Source organism: Pygoscelis adeliae, unplaced genomic scaffold (assembly GCF_000699105.1).
Source record: "Pygoscelis adeliae isolate BGI_AS28 unplaced genomic scaffold, ASM69910v1 Scaffold168, whole genome shotgun sequence".
NCBI classification, from domain to species: Eukaryota; Metazoa; Chordata; class Aves; order Sphenisciformes; family Spheniscidae; genus Pygoscelis; species Pygoscelis adeliae.
In genome coordinates this window covers 3802793-3828573 of record NW_008825566.1, presented here as the reverse complement: position 1 = coordinate 3828573, position 25781 = coordinate 3802793, and the positions used below count along the sequence as shown (strand labels likewise).

The 25781-nt window shown below is 36.5% G+C and overlaps 1 protein-coding gene across 1 annotated transcript in view; it reads right to left on the bottom strand.

Annotated features, from left to right (window-relative positions):
• The window catches only part of MBOAT2 (membrane bound O-acyltransferase domain containing 2), a 111363-nt gene that overhangs the window by 9702 nt on the left and 75880 nt on the right, over positions 1-25781 (bottom strand). Inside the window, exons 4-8 of the mRNA XM_009332515.1 lie at positions 22481-22576; positions 18651-18706; positions 9384-9438; positions 8370-8553; positions 2263-2455 (exon numbers count right to left, since the gene is read on the bottom strand). Of these exons, the coding sequence (XP_009330790.1) occupies positions 2263-2455; positions 8370-8553; positions 9384-9438; positions 18651-18706; positions 22481-22576 (584 nt within the window). The remainder of the gene's footprint in view (positions 1-2262; positions 2456-8369; positions 8554-9383; positions 9439-18650; positions 18707-22480; positions 22577-25781) is intronic.

The following is a 25781-nucleotide window of genomic DNA, read 5'->3' as shown; positions in this document are numbered from 1 at the left end:
GGGATCTAAGTCTGAATACCGCCTGTTACCTTCAGTCATCACCTTTGCCTCAGGTTTGTTAGGTCAGACACTAAAATTTCCTCAGTTGTGCTTCTCAAATTAGGATGGCCACTTACAAGGAAACGAGTTTTTTTTCCCCAAGTATTGCCTCTGCTGAGCCAGGCGCTTGGTTGCATACACCCAAACATGGACACACGTCCATGAGGCACGAAGCCAGCCATGTATCCACTTCCGTGGATAAATAAGTGACCACGGGGAGAAAAACGCCAGCTCCTCTCCCAGTTCAGAGGAGACTTGAAGAACTGGAAGCAAGGTAGACGAAAGGGTCTGCAGAAGCAATGCAGATCTAGTCCTCTAGTTACAGGACATGAGCCCTCTCTGTTAGTTCAGAATTCATCTAAAGCACTGTAATTAAATTGTCACCTTTTAAATTACAACTAGCAAGGCAAGAGAAATTGCTCAGTTTGTATTACCATATTAAAAAGAATTTACTTTATACAATAGTGACCTGTAAGAGAAATTCATATCTTTTGCATTTTCCTGTTTTAACAACTTTTTCAAGGTATTTTCTAGTGTACTTGGAAAGTAAAAGAAACAATTGACTCAAACAGTTCCTTTCCTGAAGTTCAGTTTCTCCAGTTATCTACCAGTCTGGAAGAGGGCTTTGTGATGTTTGATTTAATATAGGGTAATTTATAATATTTAATAATATTTTTATTTCCTCACCAATAACAATTTTAAAACACATCTTTGAAAGCAACAAAATTTGCTGCTATACATCTGACATCACTGATGTCGACTTCAAACATTAGACAATGATTTTATGCTCAATTAGAAACAGCTGAAGACATGAACTCCATAATCTCTTGCTAGCTAGAGTACAAAGACTACAGCTAGAGCAAGTACTCATTTTATTAACTAGCATTTTAGTAGGTATTCATTTTATTAACAGATTTTTTTTTTTTTCCTTAAGTGCAAAGAATAGCAATGTACGTAAAACTGTTAAGGCCCCCTCACGTTCTAGTCATACCATTAGAAGTTTAGAGGAGGTAAAATGGAAGAAAGAAGGTTAAAAAAAAAAGTTATTTAGCAAACTAAAAGTACAGAGTTGATATAGCTTATTTTCTTTAGTATTTCACCAAAGGAATGCTAGCTCTACACTGCTAGCAAGCGCATAAGGAGAAATCCATCTGAAGTATTACAGCGGAAAAATCCCAGAGATTGCTCATTTTTCAGATGACTCCTACTCTTTACAGCCGACGATACTGGTGCATAAGAGCACAATATTCAAAATTATTTCATTCCACAACAAGCCCCAGAATTACTATATCCAGACAAGCTGAAAGCACTTTATTCATTGATCAGGAATGAAACCAGCAGCTGTAAATGAGTCATGCTGCTCTGCTACACTAAGGCTTTCTTTATTGCATTGTTTCCCACAGATTGTCTCTCAAAAGAATTATGAAACAAATATGTAAAACTGGAGAGGAGGAGGAAGCTGATGAAATCTGTTTTGTGAGCCACTTCCAAGACGTCAGCTTACATACATACAGGATTTTGCTGTTGTATGTGTTGTTGTTTTCAAATATGTGAAGTGAAAAGCAAAACTTTCTTTAAACTATATAATCTATTCAGTGTCTTAAATCAGTGACTATGGGTGTTATCCCGTAGGTTAATTAGATCTTTTAGTAAACAAAGACTAAAATGGAAGTGTCACCCATCAAATTCTGAAAATACTACTGTGAATGCCATCTACTATTAACCACACTATGATATATCTGAATTTCAATATATTAATTTTTCCTTCATGCTTGAACAACAGCGAATTACTGATAACTAACCACAGAAAGAGGCTTAGAAGAACTTTTCAGATATACCAAAATCAAGGTATCAAAAAGAAAAAAAATCAGGGATCGTATATCAGACTAGATTTACTACAATTTTTAAAACCAAAAAAGTCATTGCTCATTAAAACACTATCACTCTCCAAAAAACCTTATGTTTGACTCAGATTTGTTCAGGAAACCATGATCTCGTTTGCAACACTGTCACAACACTGTGCTTAGTTTTACGGTAAGTTTTGTTTCTCAAAGAGACACCATTCAATACACTTTGACAATACCTCATAATACTTAAGTGTAATAATGTTTTCCTAAGGCCTCAAGAGGGCACTGTCACTTTTTAATATATGCTAAGTGTGCAGCATCTCAAATGAAACTCAATACATACACTTTTTTTTTTTTTTTAAATATATGTACTTACCTAAAGTCCATGCAAAATAATACTTGGGTCGGGCAGCCATAAGAGACACATATAGGTAGAAAAACCTTACAGGCCATGATGCTGTAGCTGTGAAGTTATCATCAATGTTGTATTCCACAGGCAAAGTTTTTGTAATAGTCACGTGGAAGAGTAAGGACAGTCCACAGATTAAGAGTTTCTGTGCCACGGCTATCTGAAAAGTTTAAGATGGGAGACTTTGTAAGCTTCATTTTTTGTTAGTCTTCTGAAAACAAATGCAAGTTATAATCTTCCTTCCCTAAACAGATGTGTATATATGTCAAGTTTTCAGTAATATATACTACCAACTTTAAAACAGCTGGTAACATTTTATAGAGGCTGAAGGAACATCGTTATCTCGATTAAGTTGTGAGCACCACTTCTGGCAAACACAGCAAATCCAGTCTGACTACAGGGAGCCTCTAAAAACCCTTTCAATAATGGGAACATCTTTTGCAACTCCAGTTTTTTCTTCTTTCCTTGTCAAATTACTGAAGCAATTAAGTTTTTAAGACATCATAACACAAAGCATGTAATCTAGGACAAGATGAGTACAATTATTGCAGAGATTCCAAAACCAATGGCAAAGCTTCAGTTCATTTTCGGTAATCTTTGGCATAATGCAGGTATTCAGTTGCTGCCCAACTCAATACATCAATCATCTGTTAGATTATTACAATATCTACATTCTAAACCAACTAAAATACTGTAATAATTTATGAGCTTTCAGCCCAAATACCTCAGTTCTATATAGACCTGTTTTCCCAACTAGAGTGATCAAGCTACAAGGGGCAAATGATATACTCACAGACATGTAAAAACACGTTGTTCAGGTAGGACCTAGACTCAGATTTTCTCAAAATTCAGTTTTGCTATAACCACCACACTGAAGAGTATGTATTTTTAGGAAAATATTTCTAAGGTTCTATTATAAAACACACAGAGCAATAATGCATGACATTGACTGCTTTAAGTAGCTAAGCTAGTCTGATCCACATCCCAAGGGCAGATACCACGTTCTGTGCAAGTTCCTAAAGTAACACACTAACCAAACACCTACAAAAGAGAAGTTTGAGAGCTAGTTCATGTAAATGTAATTTTCAAGTTTTGATTGTAAGTAATCTCGATATTTAAATTTAAACATTACAATTTTAATTTACATTACCATTCTACAAACAGTAAACTTGGCAAGTAAACAGTCAATCTAGCTATTTTTCTTTGAAGCATCAGAACAAAAAGATAACCAGAATCCTTTTTCTGTCTATCCTGCTTCCAGTATACCTGCCTGAACTTTTAAAGACAACGTCCTGCTTCAATTAGAGTGCAGTTTCAAATGTCTAGTTCCAAAATAAAGAGTAATTCTGTTCCATGATACAGAATGGACCATTAAGTGCCCAACTGAAAACACAGATTTCTGCAAGACACACAGTATCAAAGATTCACCCAGTCACACAGATGTAAGAGGTGTGTAACCTGATAAAAAAATAGACTTGGAAAAGCTGTAAAACCATGAGGGTAACTTTGGATATTGCATATATTTCATGTGGCTCACCTCAGAAGATATTTCAGAGAGGATCAGAAAACACAGCTAATTAAACAAACCAGCTGGATAATTCACGAGGCAACTACCTATTAACAGCTAAGGCTGGTGTTTAATTATTTGTTCCTATTTGCTTTCTAATAAACTTCATTTTAATATTTTACTCTATTACAAGAGTTCAAAGTAAAGGGCATTAACTTTCCAAAAGTTTTCCTTTGTTTTTCTAGCAACTATTAATCCATCTCTCTTTGCCACAGCAGAAGGAAAGTTCAGTTGCCTTAACTTCTTCCTGAATTCAAATAGAAATGAATGTTCATAAAATCAGTTATTAACACTAATGAATCTGTAATTTTGGAATGCAATATCTGATACATGCAAAAGTTAGATATTTGTAAATACCAAAAGGCATCACCCCAAAGCTCTGAAGACGGTTGCAAGGATTTAACTTCAGAGTCTAAGCCAAAATTAAGAGTCATGTTCAATTTAGCATGAGAAACAGTATCTATAGGCTGGTAACATTAACATGCAACTTAAAATATAAGCATAAATATGTAAAATAGGTGTTTTCCATTTGAAGATCTCTACAAAGTCTCAAAATATGTTTTGGCAATTTATAAGTAATGTTCTCTCTGTTTAAAGGCCTGCTTTTTGCCACTGCCACCATTAACCAGTTTTTCTATTGGTAAATACAAATCATTAATCTGCCTATTCAACCCAAAATATGCTTAGCACCTCTTTGAAGGTTTTTAACTAAATTGTGGAGGTGAAAGCCCTTCTTTTAAGGAAAAGCAGAGTTTCAACAAAATTTATGTTAAGAAAAATTAATGAACTCATACAGAGCTCTGCCATAAATTGTACCTTTAAGAAGTAAAGTCTGCAGTTTTCAATTTGTAGTTGTAGAAAAAATACTGTAGGATGAAGGTGTTTTAATTTATTTAGTAAGTACTTAAATGATATATTTCTACAACTTTTTTTTAGCAGCAACATTTAGGTGTAGGGACAAGCATAACTATATCCAGAAACAGCATGACTTTTTTTTTTTTTTTTAAATTATACTACTTCACTCAATAATTACAAATCCCAGAACCCCAGTCAAGCATGCTGATACCACTTACAGGGATCAGTATCAGGAATATTAGTGTCGTAAGCAAACAGTGATGAAGTAATCTCCTGCCCCTACAAAGACTGGGAGCTGCAGTTTCAGGACTGGTCCCAGAACCCACAGCCAGGACCCTACCATATTCAGCAAGAGTTTATACTTCGATTGGCCTAAATAGATTATTAAACTACAGCCTGAGGCTTGTTTATAGCACTCAAGTTTTGAACACATTTACACAGAAATAAGTCCTCACGTGACACCAAAATAATCCATAGTTCAATTACCTATAGAAATGCATTTGGTAAAACATGAATTCACTTCCTATTGCTTAATTAACTAGGTTATTGATATAAGCTTCTTTGCCAAGGCATAAATGGGTAATGACCGGACTGCACATTCACAGGGGGGTTGGTCAGTTTTTACAAGGATGAAGTAAGTAATTTACAAGTTTGAAGTTTAATTTCATTCACTCTTTAACTTTTCAACATATCCAAATAACTGTTCTGTTAAGGAATTAAAAGACCATAAGCTGCAGGATAACTTTGACCTCATATGAAGTAGGCTATACAATTATTTTACAACAAAAAGGTAGAAAAGCCTGGCTCAATTAGTTTTGATGAACAAAAACTGGGCATACCTGTATGAAAATATCAAATATAGTCAACACTGGGAAGGGAAAAAGGTACTAAAGCTAAGAGACAGTGCCAGGACAAAACCAAACGTGCATAAATTAGATGGGAATATAATTAGGTTGAAAGCTACCTAATCAGAGAAAGGAGTTCAGGAACAGCTTTCTAATTGAAGCAACAAAGGTAAAACACTGAGCTCAGGAATTTTATAAATATATTACTGTATAAACATGGATAATATATAAAAATATATACAAAAGAGTAGAAAAGTATCTTTGAAACTTTTATTTGGATGAACTTGTTCCTGGTTGATAAAGAATCAATAAGGAGCTCAATATAATATTGAACTATATTAAAGCATATTATTTTGGGGCGGCTAGCACCTCAGGTAAAAATTATAGGTAATTAAGCAAGAACTTTATAACCTGTAGGAAGAGTCTGCATAATAAGCAAAAAAGCAGGTATCTGCTGATAGGAAGCTTGTATTTTAAGTGTAGCCATAATAAAAAGAAACTTACAAAGACAGATATTAATTTCTGAGAGTTGACACCACTTTGAGCACCAACAATTGATAGCTTGCAAAAAGGCACAATAGGAGGGATATAAGAAATAAGTTTTAATATGTTGATTCATTTAACATGCAATGAACAGAGCAAAAATACTAAACCAAGTTAACATCATGCAGTCAACACACAGTATAGAGGAGGAGGCTGGCATGAAGTACTTTGGTTATGTAATTATATTTAACAAGAAATGAAACTTACTGTAACTCAGCTGAAGGATTTTTTTTTTTCCCCTCTTTACTACATTAACATTTGCTGATCCCCATCACATTTCATTTTTTTGAGTTACCTAACAATTTATTCTTCTTGAAATAACAACATGAGAATCAAGGAACAAATCTAAAGTATTAATATAAAGTTAATGGTATTTAAACATTCTTCTAGAATAAGACAATGAATATTTTAATTGATGCAGCATATGCAGTAAAATTATACCATCCATATTTCTCCAAAAGCACACAATACTCACTGGTGTTACAAAATTTAGCCAGATTTCTCTAACACCAGTTGGGAGATGGAGTATCAACAGTATAGACAGCTTCTCTTTATTTTTATGTCAAAAGCAGCATAAATCACAAAAAGTTTCAAGCATCTTAAGAGCAACTCATTTTAAGGAAAACCACTTACCTGAGAGAAGAATCCATCATAGGTTTATATTTATTTCTATTGACTTTGTTCAGATTACTAGCAAGATTATGTGGTAAAAAGCTAGGAAGTCCTACCAGGCAATCAGTAGATGCATGTCCAGAAGTACCGATGCTGGCAGATTTGGTTAGTTCCATTTATTTGCAATAATTTTACTACATAATATTTTTCTGCAGAAATAGGATTTTAGTACTAAGATGTGACGCCTTTACTATGCCCAAACAATGTTTAAAAACAAAAAGAAGTGTCTGCAACTTTGCCAATAGAACACATCAATGCAGACTACAGACTATGAGGTGCCAATCTATGCAAGGAATTTCTCCTGTCTCTTTTGCCCTTCCGAACTACTTGCTCCACAGCACACTTCTGTGAGCTTACATCCCTTGTCAACATGTGGAGCAGTTTAAAGTGTTACCATCCACCAGGCACTAGTTTACATTCCTGTGGTGCAAGTTACTACAACCACACAAGATGCGTAGAACAGAACATGCAAAGAGTCCTCATCCACGTTCAAAGGATGGAAGTGGTTGGAGATGACACAACTGATTGGGAAGTACTCCCTGTTAGCCCAGCTGTGGGGATGGTAGGACAAGACAAGCAGCTACACGTGGGAATGCCTTCATCGGCTCCAGCAACAGTTGGTCCACAAGATAAGCAGAAAACAGGTGATTAGCACTGGAATTAGCAAAAGCCATTCATCTGAAGTGTTCCAGTCAACTCCATGATAATTCTGCTTTTTATGTGTGGTAATAATTATCTTAGGCACACACAAATTTAGAAGTCTGATACACTCCTATTTAAGAGAATATGAAAAGAGTGAAAAGATAATATTCAGTACCCTGAGCATTAAACTTAAAAAATTAAGGATTAAATTTAAAAAGTAACAAGCTTCGGGAGCTTTTGATTTTAATTTAGGTCACACAATCTCTCTTGTAAGGTATGATCAGCTGGACTTTCTTCTGTATGTATTTGGTCTCTTTTCCAATAATGGAACAAAGAGGAAAAAGAAATATGCTGTATGGATTACTAGCCATAGAGTTATGGCTACTACATCTTTTACTACACCTTCAGATCAAAGTCCATCTTTAATACCTCTCTACATGAATGAAAGCAAGAAAAATGAAACTATTTCTATGAGCATTTTTCAACTTGTTACATGTGAATGTTTTCTACTTGCTGCAAGACGACATTTAAAAAAAAACAGAATTTGAGAACGTTCATGAAACCTTGCTGGAACTTTTAAGTCTCATCAGCTTTCAAATGACAAATGTGCACTTTGTCCTTACCAGGACTTTTTTTTTTTTTTATGCACAGTATATGCTTTGAAGGAAACATGCGTGAAGTGTTTTAATTTAAAGACGGCTTTTTACCATATAGGCTAGTTGGGAAGCTCCAATTTAATCTGCTTTTACCCACAAGATCCAGACTGGAAACCACGGAGAAAAACCTGCCTTAAAAAAATAAGTATTTAACTTTTTGAACAGGGGACTATACTGTCGATGAATGAACTCCAGATACAGCTCAGAAGTTATGCCTGTAAATGAACAGTGCAAACCAAGCTTTTCATGCAATGATTACGTAAGCATCAGCACTGCAAGAGTCATACATCTTACATTTGGAGAAGGATCCGTTTGTTCATATTTTGTATCTTCCTTCCCATTTGCTTCAGACTGTTGCAGTTGGTATGATCTGCCTTCAATGAAAGTAATATAGTCTTTGTAAGAGCATAACGGGCCCGCCAGGATACCCATGAAATTACAGTTGTAACTTAAATACTCCAGTAGACTTGGCATGCGTCTGTAATTCAAAGACAAGCAACTCGTGAGATGGAATGTGTAGTTCTACAGAATTTCCACAGTAGGAAAAGTCATATTCCATGTTATTGCTTACTCTAACTGCAGTAAAAACCACATGTAGAAAAGCAGTTTGTGTCTTTTGTAATCACAGCTTAAAACATTCTACACATAGTATTTCTTTCCAATCCATACTGAGCATTTTCAGACAAGATTTGCTGAACTCTGGTGACTCCCTCCTTGCCCAGTAGAGGTGTTTGACTGAAGCTGAGCCTGGGGAAGGAGAAGGAAGGGTGTTTCCCTAAGTGTTTGTTCAACTGTTTATGTTTTCTTTTTCTCCTCAATAACTGAACCAGTAAACAAAGGTTTGTGTTAACTGGCAATAATTTCAAATAAGGAAAACACCTCAAGTCAAGACTGTTTTGCCCAGGACAACGTACTATTTTCAAGTCTCCTGAATAAAGAAAGGCAAAAAGGCAAGTTAAATACTGAAAACCAAAATTAAACAAGCATGTTTCTTCACCAGCTACTTTATATGTATACCAAATGTTAACTAGTCTCCTGTCTGATATGGCATTAATTTGCATAGACTGCATAGAACTTAGAATGTTTTTCTTAAGTAAGTATAAAACCTACTTCTAGTGATATTTTCCAGGAGAACAGATGTATGAATTAAGCTACAAATATAAAATGCATGGGTCTGTTTTACATGAGTTTGTAAACTCTACCTTGGATGTGAACTGTAGCAATTCCACAGAGCATTAATAAAGCACACAAAACACTATCTTCTCCCCACCCCCAAAACTAGACTCTCAGAGATGTCTGAAAGCCTACCTTACAGCCAAGCACCTCTGTGATGGAGTCAAATCTTCATTTTTCCGAAACATTCCTAGGGAAGAGGACAGGAAAAAGGAAAAATAAAGAAAAGCTAAACCCCCACACATTAATCAGCAGTTTTTTTACTCAGTAGAGCAAGCCTCATGCTGCAATGTAATTTCTGAAGTCCTCAAGTAATTTCAGAGGCATTATGTCACAAAACATTTTTGCTGGAGTTGGATCAAACAATTCTTACTGTTGACAAAATTACAGACTCTCATATCCTCAGTTATATCCAACAGTGCCTAAACCTGAAATCACATGGATTTCAGGAAAGCATTAAGAAGGCTTGTAATAAGTGTTGACAAATACAACTCCCCTACACTGGTTAAGATTTCAAAGTCTGCAGGTTTTAAAACCCTTTATTCCCGGTCCTGGAAATTGGACAAGCCCCAAACCCCTTTCAAGATTGCAGTAACCCAGGGACATTACACTAGTCATTGCACTTTTGATGTATAGTATGAACACAGTCCAAGATAGATTTAAGCAATTCAAAACTTAAGGCAGACCCCAAAAGCACCTTCATGCTGCAAGTAAAGATTGTAAACAAGGTCCAGGGAAGCAGGCACAACAGTAAAGGGTGCTCAAGTCTTTTTCATGAGCACTAAGGAGAAGCTCTAATCCCTGCTGGCAGAAGGGGGCAGGCCAAGTCTAAATTCAGCAGCAAGACTGAATTTACCTTCTTGCCATACATGGCACTTTCTGAAATGCTGGTGGCCTACCCCTGAAAAATAGGCTTCAAAATTTGTACTCACATAAAGGAGAAAAGTAAAAAATATGACCTTCAACACTTTAAATCATTATGAAATACACTAATTCAGGGGCACAGAAGAAGCAGAGCTCCTTCCTTCAGACAGCCCTGGTTTATACCAGCCAGCACTGCTTGCCAAAATGACTGCTTCAGCTCCTTCTGCAGCCTCTCCACTTGTTCAGACATTAGCACACGCACCCATTCCCTGCTATTCACATTTGCAAGTTTTCTTTGCCATCACAAGCACTAAAAAAATTTATTTTTACGAGCATAGCTTCCTAAAGGAAAGGAAGTTTATAGAATTGCACTTCAATTATCTTCCTCCCTAGCAGTGCCTAAACCCAACAGCCAATTTCTAACCAAGTTTGATGAAAGAGTAGAGGTAACATAGATACAAAATCCCAATGTGCTTTATGAAAATAGGTAATTCTATAGAAGATCCTTCTCCACTCACAGAAAGGTTGCCTTCAACGCTACCCCTTGATGTCAGTAAATCCACAGAGGGGAGCCCTTATATTTGATCCAAGCATAAGGAAAGTTTTAACTGGAGCCAATTTTTTTTTTAGATATCAAAATCAGTCAGGCTTAAGACAAAAAAAGATTGAGGGGCGGGAGGGAAGTCAAACCTCATTTAATTCTATGACTCATGGAAATACTTGTTATCTAAAGAAAAGATAACTGTTGTCTTCGTGCGACTCCAGGAATTGTGACCTATACACACTTATGACTTCAAAACTGCACATTTAGTCTTTAACAGAGCTAATACAGAGGGGTTAGCAACTTGCCATCTCCTCTCTTCTCATATGACCTGGAAAAATACCTTCCTTGGTCCTGATCCTTCACAGGGGAAAGCCACCCCCATTCATACCCACTCAAGGCAAGAAACTGAAAGACAAAGCATCACGCCCGAACTTCATGCAGGCACTTTCTCTTCCCCATCATTACATTCTCACATATTGTCCTTGGTGCTACACCAAAGATTTCTACGCTGATAACTGTACTGAATAAAAAATGTGGGAGAAGCATTTTGAAAGGTCCTTTAACCTTTAAGGCCATAAGATTACAGTTCTCAGGTAGTGAATCTTTGAGTTTAACACAAACTTAAACAGAATTTTAACCCAAAGACTCCTATAGATAGACGTAGATCACATGACATGACTAGTGCAGGGAAGTAGCCGCCCATACAGAGTCTTCAGTCTCTCACAGCGTGCACAATGCAAAGTGACTGGAACAGGAGCCTCCTTCACTGTTATATTCCATATGAGTATTTTACCCTTAAGTCAGAAAGAGGAAGCAGTCACCAAGTGTGTCCAAATGAACTTGCATAATGTCAGACTAACCACTAAATAAAGGTAATTAGTCAAATGAAAGATTTCACATCATTTATGTGGTATGAAAAAAGAGGGAAAAAAACCCTCAAACCTGAAATAGAAGAATCTAACCACTGATATATGACCTATACTTTCGGAGGGGTGAGGAAGAAAGAATTGGCATATTTAAAACAGGTTCAAGTTATGTACATATATACATGAGAAGTCACTTAAGACCTAAATAACCTTGTGAGCAATATACTTGCTGTCTTAAACATACCATATACAAGTAAGCCTCCATTAATTTTTCATTTCCCTATCTCACTGAGAGATAGCCAACAGCTTTTTTGAGGTCAGTTCCGTGGCTGTCCCTGTATTTTTTTTTTTTTTTTTAAATGTCTTCTCAGTGCCTTGAAGGCCCATTTATCATCTTTGCATAGCATGCAAGAACAAGGAAACCATTGATCTCTGCCTCTGCCACACGCTTGAAAGCTTTCAGGAAGCTACCGTTAACATTTTTTAATTCACAGAAAATACATATGGAAAAGGTGTTCTCACATTGATGCTTATCTAATATGAGATGAATTAATATATATACATTCAATATTTACCAGGCAGTGTATCTGCCCATGGGAACAAAAGCCTCATAAATCATAGCTGTTCCCTACCTACTACATATTGGAGGTGAAGAAACCCCACTTCAGCAGCACACCACTGCTAGGGAACTCATGGAGTTTTGTAACCTTTCTCTGGGGATTATGAGAATTGTTTTCTCCTGTCCTACAGCGGGAGACTACTGCAATGGCTGCAGCTTTTAGTTGCTACCAAATCACACAGTGGGGATTAGAGAAAATGGTTTTTTTTCAAACATCTGTTAGAGATGTGAAATTAAATCATTTGGTCACTCAGCAACTATAACTCAGTTTTCTCATCTGTAAAGAAGGAAATACTCCTATGTTTCTTCCTTGGTAAAAGAATTTTGTAAATTATTAGTAACAATTTATCCCCAGTGGTCTAGATCATGAGGAAGTTGCAGCTTTTCACTCCTCCTCAGACTACATCCTAATGGTAACAAAATCAACATCTTTAGGTACACACCAATATCCTGCCATATAGGCTTTATTAAGGCATATTATGACTACTACCATGCTCTCACTACGATAATACAGTATTTACAATCATATCATAGCACCACCCCAGCTTTGTGGTTAATCTGCTTGAACATATCCACCTCTGTATTTGCATGAAATCTGGCTAATCAGTAACTCATTAGTAATACTTAGACATAAGATTATATTACATTAATAATACTTAAACATGGAGATCATATCGCAGGCTCTGTTGTAATTACAGTAAGTTTTAATTTGAGGTTCTGAAATGGATTACCAGCTGAGCCCAAATGCACGCTGTTATTAAAATATTTTAAGACCTGAAGACAGACAGACAATAACAGTTTTAGCTGTTACTAGCACATTGGCAGCAACAAAAGCAAACAGACACAGATGCCAGCTGAGTAAAATTGCAAAGAAACTACAAAAAGCAAGAAAAATCAGAAGTCTTGATATCCAGAGAGCCGTGCAAGTGAACATAAGCCCAGAACAACACTTGAAGACTTAGGAGGGGAGAAATATGATATAATTCCTTTAAACACTAAATGACAATTCCTTTAAACACTAAATGACATGTACTGTAATCAAAGTGATTTGGTAACTGATGCTGAAACAATAATGACCATGCCGTCACTAACACAAGAGGGAGCACTTAAAAAAAATAAATATATAAATATAGATCAAGAGACAATTGGGGAGAGAGCATTAAAAGAAACTCCTAGACAAAAGAACAAAGCATCAAGTTACCAGAAAAATGAATACACACCCACACACCACCACACCATGGCAGTTTCACTGACATAATTAACAGATGAATTAGAAAACAACATTCTTGGTTAAACAGCTGCAACTTTTTTGCTGTAGTACCACCATCTGTAAAGTGGAACTGGGTCATGATGACCTATCAAAAACCCTTACGAGTATTTAGTTCTACATACATAAGCACACACTTCTCTGTCTCAAGAGTTGTTCAATTTTCTCTTGCTTATACTTTCACAACAGCAACCATCCCAGTACACTTTTAAAAAGACATAACAACAACAATAAGACCTATTTGAAATCAGAAAAGCACATTGATAGTTTATGAGACCTTTATTTTCATAAACATAACAACATTCTTAACTGACCACCTCTCACTAAAACAAAAAAATCCCACTTAATTGCAAAAGTAAGTTGGCCAAAACACAGTATGTTCCCTTTTACCATGGGGTCACATTGTGACAATCAGCAATTCAGCCTGGTAATCCTGTTCTGGTTTTGTAGGTATTTATTTAAAATAAATTTGAAATATCACATTAATGTACAGAAATGCATAAGCTGTTCAACGCTTCAGTACATCCACATTTCTACCCTTTAAGCCAGAGCAGACCAATACTAAAGCTGTCTGCAAGCCTTTAGAAAGATGTAGTGTCTTTCTGCTGAATACAGTAATTATTTGCCTTTGAGAAAAGCAAAAGGCAAAGAATCTAGTTAATTGAAAATAAAAAAGATATGTTTATATCAACTAAATCAAGAAACATTCTTCGCTACTTCTGACACTATTACATTGTTCAAGAGCAGCTAACAAAACCATTACTACTAACATAATAGCAAGTACTGCAGTTTGGATGGGACTGCTCATTAGCTGCAAACCAACAAGAAATTTACTTTCTAATTAAAGAAAAAAAAAAAGCATTGTGTGAAAAACCTCCCAAGTGTATGGTGTAGTACCACAACCTGATGAGGCAGGTAGCAATAGATAATTAAGACCATGGCAACTAATACAGCATTTGTGCATAAGTTTCTCCAACATGACCTTTTCTTCTTTTTCCTCATCTCCTTCCCATTTTCCATGTGTTTCATCTATCCATTGAGATATCTCTCCTCTCAGGAGCCATACTGGATAGAGACTATACTTCCATTCTTTTGCAGGGGGAAAATAGGCTCTAATAGCCTATTTAGAAATCTTACAACTTTCTAATAGTACAATAGCAACATGAGGAAAAAACAGCATAAAATAATCCACCCATTCTCCTAATAGCCCACTGTTGGAGCAAAGTAAATGAGACCTAAAATACTGGTGTAAGACTAGCCTTTAACTATATTTCACCAATATATCATTCAAACTAAAAGGCAGAGGTAAAAAAAAAATAAATCTGTCGAGTTGCATATTCACTGTACTCTGTATCTCCTTTTAGTTCTCACAGTAAATGCAGTGCCTTACCAGATCAGCATCAATGTCTACTCTATTGCCTTTAAAAATGGAGAGTGCCAGATACATAGGAAGAAATAATTAATTAGGAAAAAAAAAAGCAAGCAGCATTCCAGGAAAAACTCATTTAAAAATTAGCAACTACAGAGTTGAAACCCAAGGCATAAGGGATTGGAGAACGGTACACACAGGAACAAAGAGTTTATTTTTTTGTGGTCAGAAAGTATGAGAGATAAGCCCCTGGGAACCAAGAAGCAGCTGACAGAAGAGCGTTATGGTTCTGGTTTCTTACGTGTATCTAGCCACACATTTTTATGGACAAGTGCAACATAGTAATATGAAGAAATAATTTGAAAGAATTAGTTTTCATGTTTAGTAGATGGATATTACATTTAAAAATGACTTTTTTTTCTTTGAAGTTTTATGCATTATTTAATTTAAATTAGAGAAAAGAAATAACAAGGTTGTAAGAAGCTGTGAGAATTTTTTTTCCCTTTTAAATACCAAATATCTAGTCTAACATTCCCTAGTTTTGCTGGCTGAATCTCTTGGAGATTTAAAAATCAATACACTGTGAGCTCCAGAACTTCAATGGGTTATGAATATAACGTTCGAAGAGACTCTCTGTTTAAGATTCATTAAGCACTAGAATTAAAAACAAGCTGCCAAAGCGCATACAGATTAGTGAGGTTAGATTTGGATATGGGTCTTTCCTTTAAAGATCCCTAATCTCATACAGAATTGCAGCAAAATGAGTGAGGCTCTGTGGGGATGAGTGGGTTATAAGCAAAAAAGGGGAGAGTGCCGTATGAACTCATTGCAAGATACAGAGTTAAGCAGTGATGGTATCTCTCTCCTCTCCCCTGCTTAACTTTTAGTACCTTATAACTATAATTGCAAAAGCTTCTCTACTTGCCACCATCTCTTAGCTAGAAATTTCTCGTGCAAGTACAATCCTGCATTTTATAGCCCTTCTAAACTGCACCTGTAGACAAGCCCCCTGCGTCTAGAATACCTGCAATGCACCCTTCCTTCTCCAAAATCTGCTGGTTTTAAATTTGATGAAAAATATAGGATCTGAAGTACAAAAAATTCCTTTTCTCCCTTAACTCTGTCATTAGCCTAAAGTGTTGCACAACTAAATCTAATTCTTGCACAACTAAATCTAATATGGACACAAGTAGTCTCCAAATAATGTAAAAACATTTCTGCCTTTAGAGTATACATGTGCGTTGCCAAAGATAATCCGCAAGAAATACAAAAGTAAATCTTAATATACTGACTACTCATTTTTGGTAGTGCTTATTTAAGTAACAAGAAACTAATAAGGCAAGAACTACTAAGGGCTTAAGTTCAAAACGTAAATCGGAGTATGCCAAAGGCATACTCCAAATTTACTCAGGTGTAAATTTGTGATCCATGCAACCTTCTGAAAAGTCAGAATTATACAGTAACTTTGAATTAATCCTATGCAACTTGCATAGCATTTTCCTGCTTTAAAAAAAGCCCACAGCAAGTGCACAGGGTTGTAACAGTTATAGGGGTAGTTGTTATTTATTTATGGGATTCCATACTAGTGTTCAACTTTGAATCAAGCGTATCCACTTAGCTAGACAGACTCTTTAACATGCAGCATGAGTGAGCGGCCTTCATGATTACATCCAGTTCTCTCCAGGACCTTCAAATGGCAAGTCTAACCCTGAAGCCCGCTGAACACAGCCAACGGGCTGCTAGGGGAAGATCAAGTCCAGAAGACTTGCCTTCACCACAAAACCAACCTAACTACAACTAGTGTCTTGAAGCTTACGAAGATCTTCCAACACACCAACGCCTTTCTTTCAGCTGTTTAATTTCATTACCTCTCCTTGGACATACTGGTAAAAAACAAGGGGGGAAAATAAAGTAATTGGTGATTAATACAGCCAAGCTGATGTGACTAAAGGCTCAGAGTGCCATTAATCAGTGTAAAGATTTTCAACATTATCTCCTCCCCCATCAGTATATCTCAAAGTATTTCCCCGTGGCAGCATGGACCTTTGTACAGTGAACAAAAGCCCGTTGACAGCAGGCTTGTTTTCATTATTTTCTCGTGATGGACCCCTTTTAAGTTGTCTGTGGTTAAAAATCATTGCTTTAATACAATCTCAGTTTCCCCTGTACATCTTTTCTTGGCACCTCCTGACACTAGACTAGCAGATGCTCCTGAATTCACATTGGTCACATCAACTTTTGAAAGTCATGTTCACATTGGGCTCCCAGCAACAGTGATCATCCAACTCAAGTCAAGGACTCTGCTAAACTGCAAATGCAGCCAGAGGGAAAGTTTTCCAATATATTATCAGCTACTCCCCACCAGCTGACAAAGACTCTAGAGGATCTCTGATATGAGGTCAACAAGGAACAAAATTTCAAGGTTAATACTCAGAATTCAATGATATCTACAAGAAATTCTGACAGAAAATAAGCTGGGCTTATGAGTAAAATACAAATTATCTAAATTAAGTAGAAAAAAAAATCTAGTTTAGTTTGTGATGAAAGTTAAGAATAGAGCTGACTAAATGGAACATTTATTTCAAGATTACCAGGAACACTCACATGCTTGTCCCATACCACAACTCCACTATTTGTGCATGATGTCAGCAAATCGAGAATAGCTCTTTCCCCTAGCAAAATAATAGTAAGAGGAAGCATTTATCTTTGATACTGGAATTATTACTTCCTTATAATAAGCTGTTTCCTCTAACTTGTATATTCTGTACTCTAATTGATTTTAGCTTGCAAGATAATACTTCTGAATATATTTTCTCTGGAAGTTAGACATCAACCTCTTTGACCAACTAGATGTGCCCAGCATTATTTATTTATTTTTATTCATACAAGAATTCTTACAAAAAGGTATTTTCCTGACTTTTCATATTCATGAATGTTGCTGCCTACAGGCTTCTCTAGACAGTGTACCTCTAACAAGAATGGAAAAAAATGAAGCACCAACAGCACTAAAGCTAGGACACATATGAGACAAAAACATACTAAACTCCGCATATAATGTTACTAAAGAAATTTCAGAAAAACAGGTGGCTTGATCCAGGTGTCTGGGGCTACACTCCCAAATCTTCAACTTACAGCTGTAGCTCCAAGTGAGTCAAGCTAATTGGCTAGGTTTATTGGATGATATTTTCAAACTTTAAAATGAAAATTACTCCTTTGAATTTAAAGGTAACTAAAAATCTTGATACCCTACACATGAAAGCCAACATTAGGATTCATTTTTGTCACAACTAGGGCCCACTTAACTGATGGATATATGTGACAGGAAAAAAGACAGAAACATAATAATTAGATCATCTCCCTATTCACACCGATATGTTAGCAGGAGTGCAACTGTGATAATAAAATGAAATGTATACAAAGGTTTTATAAAAATCAGTATACACGGTACAAATTAGGGGGAGATTAACAGTTAGCATTTTAAAACAAGAGGTGATCAATGACTGAAATTACATGTACTAGTTCTACCAATCTGTCAGCAACAGTGATCTGTGAATTTGGAAATTATTTAGCTAACTCTTGCAATCAATACCCCAGCCCAGAAAAATGTCAGTGGTCACTGGCCCCAGAAGTGTCATTGGTTTTCGGATAAGTAGTATATTCTCCACAATGGAAGCATTTTCAGAGCTTTTGTAGTGTCTGAGCAACATTTCTTGGTACTTCCATTAGTAAGCATCAAAAGAATCAATTGAGACACAAAAATGTATTTTGTCCTAAAACACAAACTGGACTACTAAAGTAACTCATTGACTCATGACTAACTTTCCTTAAATTTATTTTGTATGGAAAATTAAACACAGTTTAAAGAAATCTTACCATCATGAATCTCAAATGCCAAACTAGTGATCTTCTGTGTAATTATCATCATTGGACTGTTACAAAAAAGGAAGGAAGAAAGAATAATTTAGAAAAAAGTTCAGGATTTTCTTTCACATGTAAATATCAGGGAAAGTTTATACTAATAGTCCAGGTTAATTACTCTCAGTTGGAAGATTTTCAATGCAAGGACAAAGTGATTAGTTTTTGGAGCTCAAACCATTCATTCAATGCAATGAAAAGAATTTAATCCTTAGATACAGTATTTGATAACCCATGCCTTTTATTGCTGCATTAGGTTCCACAAAGACAGCCAAAGTGTTTCACATTCATTTTCTACTAACAGAGTTTATTTTTTTTACAGTGGGAAGAGTAAAGAAAAAAGGGCAGTAAGAGCAATTATATGCATTGTTAATTACAGCAGCAGTAAGCAAAGGACAATAAAAATATACCAAAGTTGAACAGTACTATAATTTATTTAGATATGCAGACCACTTCCACTGTTTCTACTAACACCTGGTCCTATGCTTAATTTTTCCATCTACAATTATTATATGCTTCAAGTAAATATATCTGGCAAAACAAAAACCCAGCATAATTATGCTGGCTCCAACTAACAGAGTTTAGTTAGTTTTTAATTTGGTACCCTTGAGTGGATCTTAAACTGTCAAAGAGATATTCTTCCCTGGCTAAGCAAGTCAGCTTTATACTGAGAAATTATACCATCTTTGTAGTATCTAAGAGTTTTTGACTGATGTCAATCCCAGCATTGCTAACCCCCTGTCTGGCGGGAAGGAGGGGATAGGGGAAAGCATAAAGTAGGCTACCAGAATTTAGAAATTTAACTTTGAAATCAGATCTCAAAAATGTATCAGGGACTGTATTTACCCAGTAGTATCTGAGCTGGAGACAAACACCTCCCCCCCCCACCCCCCCCAACAAAATAATCATACTGTAGGATGGGCACTTAGTTTTGTTCAAGTGTTTTGACTGCACTTGGCCTTTTTTACATTTAAGTTGGCACAGAAAAACAAATCCAAGAGCCATCAAGCCCTCCTTCATTGACAGGGCTATGCCAGTATTTTGCCAGATGGCTCAGTCTGTCAAATTAATTTTTTTTAGGTTATGGTTATTTCAAAGCACACAAGGTTTCCAGTCCTCAAAATGCAATCAGGGAGAAAGTTTTTTTCTACTGTATTATCAGTGCCCCAAAATCCTGATATCAAGACTAGAGTGACAGGCAAGGGTCAGCAAGGAAGAAAACTGAACAAGAACAGACAGTCTGGGAAAACCCTCATCTCTCTTTCTAGCATTTAAGCTGTAGACCTGTCTGGTGCTGGCAGAAATCCCCAGTTGATTCTGAACATAATGGGTTTTCCTTCTGTAAGTGGGCATGTGACAGCATGGATTCTGCCTGATGGAAGGATGGAGGCCAGGAGGAGCTCAGTCAGACCTTACATTAATTCTGGCGGATACATCCGTCATTGTTATCATCGCAGACCCCGGCATTTTTTTTTTCTTCTCAAGTGGCTATTCCAGTATCTTCAGAGATTTGGCTAAGGAGCAACAATCTAGAGACTAAAAGAGGAAGAGTCCTTCCTGGAACAGTGAGGCTGTGAACCAGGATTTTAACAAAATCCCTTTTAAGTGCTGGCAGAAAGGCAAAGGAGGCAGTGGAATGCTCACTGGCAGCTGGGATCTGTTCGCACTGAAGCCAGGACCACACAGCTCTGCACAAGGAATTGCACCTCCAGCACGAGGTCTCCTCAGCTTTCTCCACTGTCAGTGCATTGATACTTTCCTTCAAACTTTTTGCAGATTCTCTGGGCTTGGACACCTCAGATGGGCATGGCATGCTAGGAAAAATATCTAGGTAAACAGACATTCAAAGCTCTTCTGGGGCTAACTACTATATGAATCCACATCAATATCTTTGGAAGAACTTGCTGGTGCTGGTGTTCAACAGCTGGTTAGGCAACTTTTGTTATTTTCTTGAGCTTAACTCTTCCCCTGGAACTAGAGAAAATTGACAGAAAATAGCCCCCTTCGGTTCATTTTCTTTCTCCTCCTGTTTTGGAAGTAACCTCTGTCTCAGGCCTCAAGGGAGCAGATGCAGTATATGCCAGAGATTTAATGTGATATGCATAAATCAAGCTCCCCAACTGGCACATGAAAGGATGGTTTAAATCAGGCAGCTCAAACATACAATCAGAGTTGGATCTAGGCTTCAGAACAATTCTATCCAGAGCATAGATCTCAAACCTTTGGATGTGTTTAGACCTAGCAGAAATCTCTGAGCTAACACCAAACCAACAGAGCCACAAAGACAGCTGCTATCTGAAAGCGGTACAGTCTAATTTGAGCAATGGTGTACTCAAGTTCTATTAACAGTTTGAGAGCAGCAGCAAACAAGTGCAGTTACACTGTTTCCAGAGTCAGCTCAGAGCTTTGATCACTGCCAAGGTTGTACACTTTGGCCCTACAGTGAACTAGAAGGGACAGCATTTGGATTATAGTTCCACTTGTAATGGTGAAATTTAATTCAACACCTGTAAACCTAAGTTTTAAAGTGTCTTTAGGCACACGTCTGTGTTGCAAGCTCTCATTATAGCCAGTGGAGATCTAGTCAATAGAGTCAGGGGCATCTGATAAGTGACCCAGTTCATGCTAAGGTAGATACTTAGCAGTGGGTCAGCTGAAATGCTCTCCAGGCTCTACTGTCTACATTGATCAGATCTCCACTGACTACAATCAGAACTTGGATATCTGGCTTGAAGGCAGGCACTCTGATGTAGGCATAAATGTAGAAAGATGTTTCAGAAGGTAAGACCCAGCTAAAAATGACAGAAAAGATTAACTTAACCATAAAAGCTTTTGGCTTCAGCCCAGAAGTTAAGCTTCTGGACTACATGCCTGTTACCAAGGAAGACTGAGAAGCAACAAGGCTAACAAGCACAACTCTACTATACAACACAGGTGATACTGAACTATAAAGACCACTGCCATTCATAGTATTCCTGAAAAGTATTTAATGCTTTTTTTTTTTTTTTAAGATGACTAGCAAACACTCCCCTTCTCTTTTTTCCAAAATACATACTTTCCTTTAAATCAACAAAAGCACCATCACAGTAGCAAACTTATTTATGGGAAATGCTGTGCTTCACTTCTCTGTGCCTGAGGTACAAAGAAGAATCACCAATATGGTTTATTTTTACTTTGCCTATTTAATTCTATTTTACTCCTATACAGCTCAAGTCAAATATAGGTTTAAGTTCATTATATAAAATGAGAACACATATAGACAAAACTTTCCATTTCCAAGGGCTGTGTGACTACTCCACCATATAGGTGCCTCTCTCCTTAGCTTTTCCTTCTGGAACATCTAACATAAAACCAGAAAACAAAGAAGCTAAAAGCTAAATTCCATAAAACATTCAGATTTTCCTCACAAAGTGGTATCAGACTGTGCCAGGCATGCAAGTACATCAGATACAATTCAAGCTTCATCATGGGTGGTAACAGAGATTTTAGGGGAAAAAGCAAAAGCAAAAGAATCCCACAGCCACTAAATCCTTTATGCCCTTCAGACAGGAACAGGAGGCAGCAGATAAACGCATTCACAGTTCTAACAGACACAACTGTTCCCAAAATTCTCAGTTTGCATGCTTAAAGCATAGGTACATATATATTTGTATGTGTGCCAATATGCACTCACATGCCCAGCTTTTTCCCAAAGTTTAAAAGGTTGACACACTTAACTTGGAAAAAACCCAGTAACAGATACAGTATCACTTAGGAGAACAAGATGGAAAGATTATTTTTCTCCTTACCCAGAAAAATCAGCAGAATATTGTCCATAATCAAAGATATAGACTCTAGTAATTTGGCACACAGTGAGGTATCCCAAAGCAAAAACAAAGCAATACCTGGAAGGAAAATGGAAAAAAAAGCTTTTCAATTAAAAACCATAAACATTTCTCCATTGAATAAGCTACCTTTTAAGTAGAGTTTAGTCTCCAATTATTTCTAGTGAATATTACATAATTGGACTGTGTAATTACACCTTCATTCTGATTGTTTTTTTGGTAATATTTGTTCTATGCAAGCACAGACTTTTTTTTTAAGTGTGCAATACTAACTTAGAAATACTACTGTCACTAGCCAAATTATTTATTCACATAAAGAAAGCATAGGATTTATAATTTCAAGCACCACTGTAAAAAAACTGTAAGTCCTATAAAGAGAAAATGAATCTGTGAAGCTTTTTTTTAGTTCAAAGTTAATTTTTGTCTACATAAGCATAGAAATTTGGCAAATTATACATCAAACATCATTTCCATTGAATGTATTTCTATACATTCAAAATTCAGCACCACAAATCCCACTGCTGCTGTTTTCAAAGGAACTGGAAAAGGCAATTAGTTTTCAAATACACACATTAAAACATATCTGAGTGAAAAAGGAACAGGATGCCTTTATGCCTCCTGTTAAAGCTGATCCTCAGCAAATGTAAGAAAAACACAGATAAGAACCACCTTATATAAGTGTTATAATTTTAATTTCACATTTTTTTCAGGTCAGGGTTGGGACTTTTTTTTTTTTACCCCCCCTTTGTAAGATGTACAACAGTATACTAATGAGAACTGATTTGTCAATACACCTCACAAAATCTGCCAGATATTTATTCTTTACAGTCAAAAAGGACGGGGAATGGCAGCAGGAACTTAACTAATCCTTTAAGACTTTATGTATGAACTTCACAGTCTTGAACTTTTCCATATAACTTTGATTTCATTACCATGAATGTTTCCTAACACTTGTGTAATGTTCACAAGACTAATGTGCAATCCCTACAGCAGACCATATTAGACATTCAAAATCCAGTTAGAAGGAAAATATTCATACACCAAATGGGAAATCATCACTAGGGCTGGATTTAGGTGAAACAGTGAGGGACACTACAGGAAGAGCTTGGAACATGCTTTTCCTTTCTTTTCCAGATAACTATTTTTGCAAAAAAAGTGTTAACATAATAAATTCTACAGTCTTAGAAATTATTCTTCAATCTGAAAGTGATACCTGTTTTTGCCTCACAGAACACTTGCAGTTTAACATTTAATTAAGAATTGTGTTAGATATAAGCTATTTAATATTTTAAAACACCCAACTTTCAAATTACAGATTACCTTATATCTCAGTCGCTACATTAAACCACACTTGTTACTTTAAAAAAAAGTTTAGGGTGCCTGTTTTAGCAATAGTTTATTTTCTGTTTTCATGAATATTAATAATCCAGAAACAGTATTATATTGGGTAGCTAATTGGTACAGAAGTGTTTATAATAAGAATCCAACAAAATTACACAATAATTGGCTCAAAATTATACCAAATTATTTCAGCAAGAAAAACAATTTAACACAATTAAGTAGTATGTAGTGGACTGCAGCTATCAGGAGTATGATATAAGGTAAAACCCTTTTTAAAAAGTTTGGAATTAAAATTTTCCTGAGATATTCTAAGAAAAACTACCCCCCCCCCAAAAAAAAAGTCACCCAGGTTTCACATGAATGAGGAGTATGTGGGTTTAGTTTGCCCACGCTGAAATCAGTCCCAGCTCTTCCATTCACTAAAAATTCAGTATGATTTTCAGCTTTACCAGCCTCTTGATTTACATAGTAAACAATCCTAGATTACAAGTAACTTGGTATGTGTAGAGATACCTACATACCCACCCATAGATACCACACTAAAAAGCAAAGAAAAATTAAAATGCTGTAGTTTTCTTTACAAGACTCTTATTTCGTCCTCACTGGCAAGATCATGTATTTATTAACAACGGTCTATTCACAGTATATTGCAATAGGTCTAGAATAAACAGAATTACAAAAGTGATGCTAACTACAGCTTTCATAACTTAAAATGCTATCTATAGCAGCAATACATACTTTGTTGGGACAAGAAACTCACTTAATAAATTAGTGGATTAGGTACACACTCTCAGATAGAAGAAAACAGACACCAGTTTCTACATCATACAGTTTATGTCGTAAAATATTTATGCTGTTTTTAAACAAGACATTACAAAGACTCCTTTTTGCAAGCAGAAAAACTAGACTGATAAGTACAACTGAAGATAAACTAACAAATATCCTAAAAGAAGAAAAGCACTGAGAAGTCAGGAAACCTTAGGTTCTTTTCTATGTAGTCATTATGATACAATCTTGCAGCATTATGTGAACATGCAACTGCAAATTCCTGTCTCATTGCAGAAACAGGTCATTATCCTGGATATTTTTCAAAGGTTTTGCATTCAAGTTCAAGACACATCCAGTGATTTCACTTATTGCATACCTTCCACATGCTGAACTCAAGGAGTTTGGGATTTCCCCATGAGCACTTCCTCAGCTATTCTCCATGTATTCAAGCGTTTCATAAAAACTGCATTCCTCTTTAAGATGAATTTTAGTGATACATGGGTCTGAACATGAAACTGGGGAGATGCAAGGTCAATTCTTGGGTGAACTTATCTTTTTTTAAAGGATGGCAGAAAGGATGTCAGCAGTGCATTTCAGTCACACACGCACACACAAGTGCTCTGTACTTCTACAAATCTAACCACAGGTGTTCCATGAAAGTTTATATTTGTAGCTAACACAAGTAGTTTAAAACACATTGTAGTGTCCTGCACTTAGGAACACAGACTGAGGCAGCAATGTTACCCAATTATGGAACAGTGAAATGTGTAGGGCAGTTTAAAGGTTACTTCTTCACTTGCAGGTTCCTGTGGCTTAAATGCCTTCCAACTCCCACTGCAAGTTAACTTTCTACGATGAAATGACTGGCCTGGTAGATGAGGGGAGAGCAGTGGATATTGTCTACCTGGACTTCAGAACAGCTTTTGACACTGTCTCCCGTAAGATCCTCATAGACAAGCTGATGATGCATGGGCTCGACGAGCACACAGTGAAGCGAGTTGAAATGGAGTGACTACATCAGTGGACAAGGGAAGAGCTACAGATGTCGTCTATCTGGACTTCTGTAAGGCCTTTGACACGGTCCCCCACAACATCCTTCTCTCTCAACTGGAGAGGGATGGATTTGATGGGTGGACTATCCGGTGGGTGAGGAATT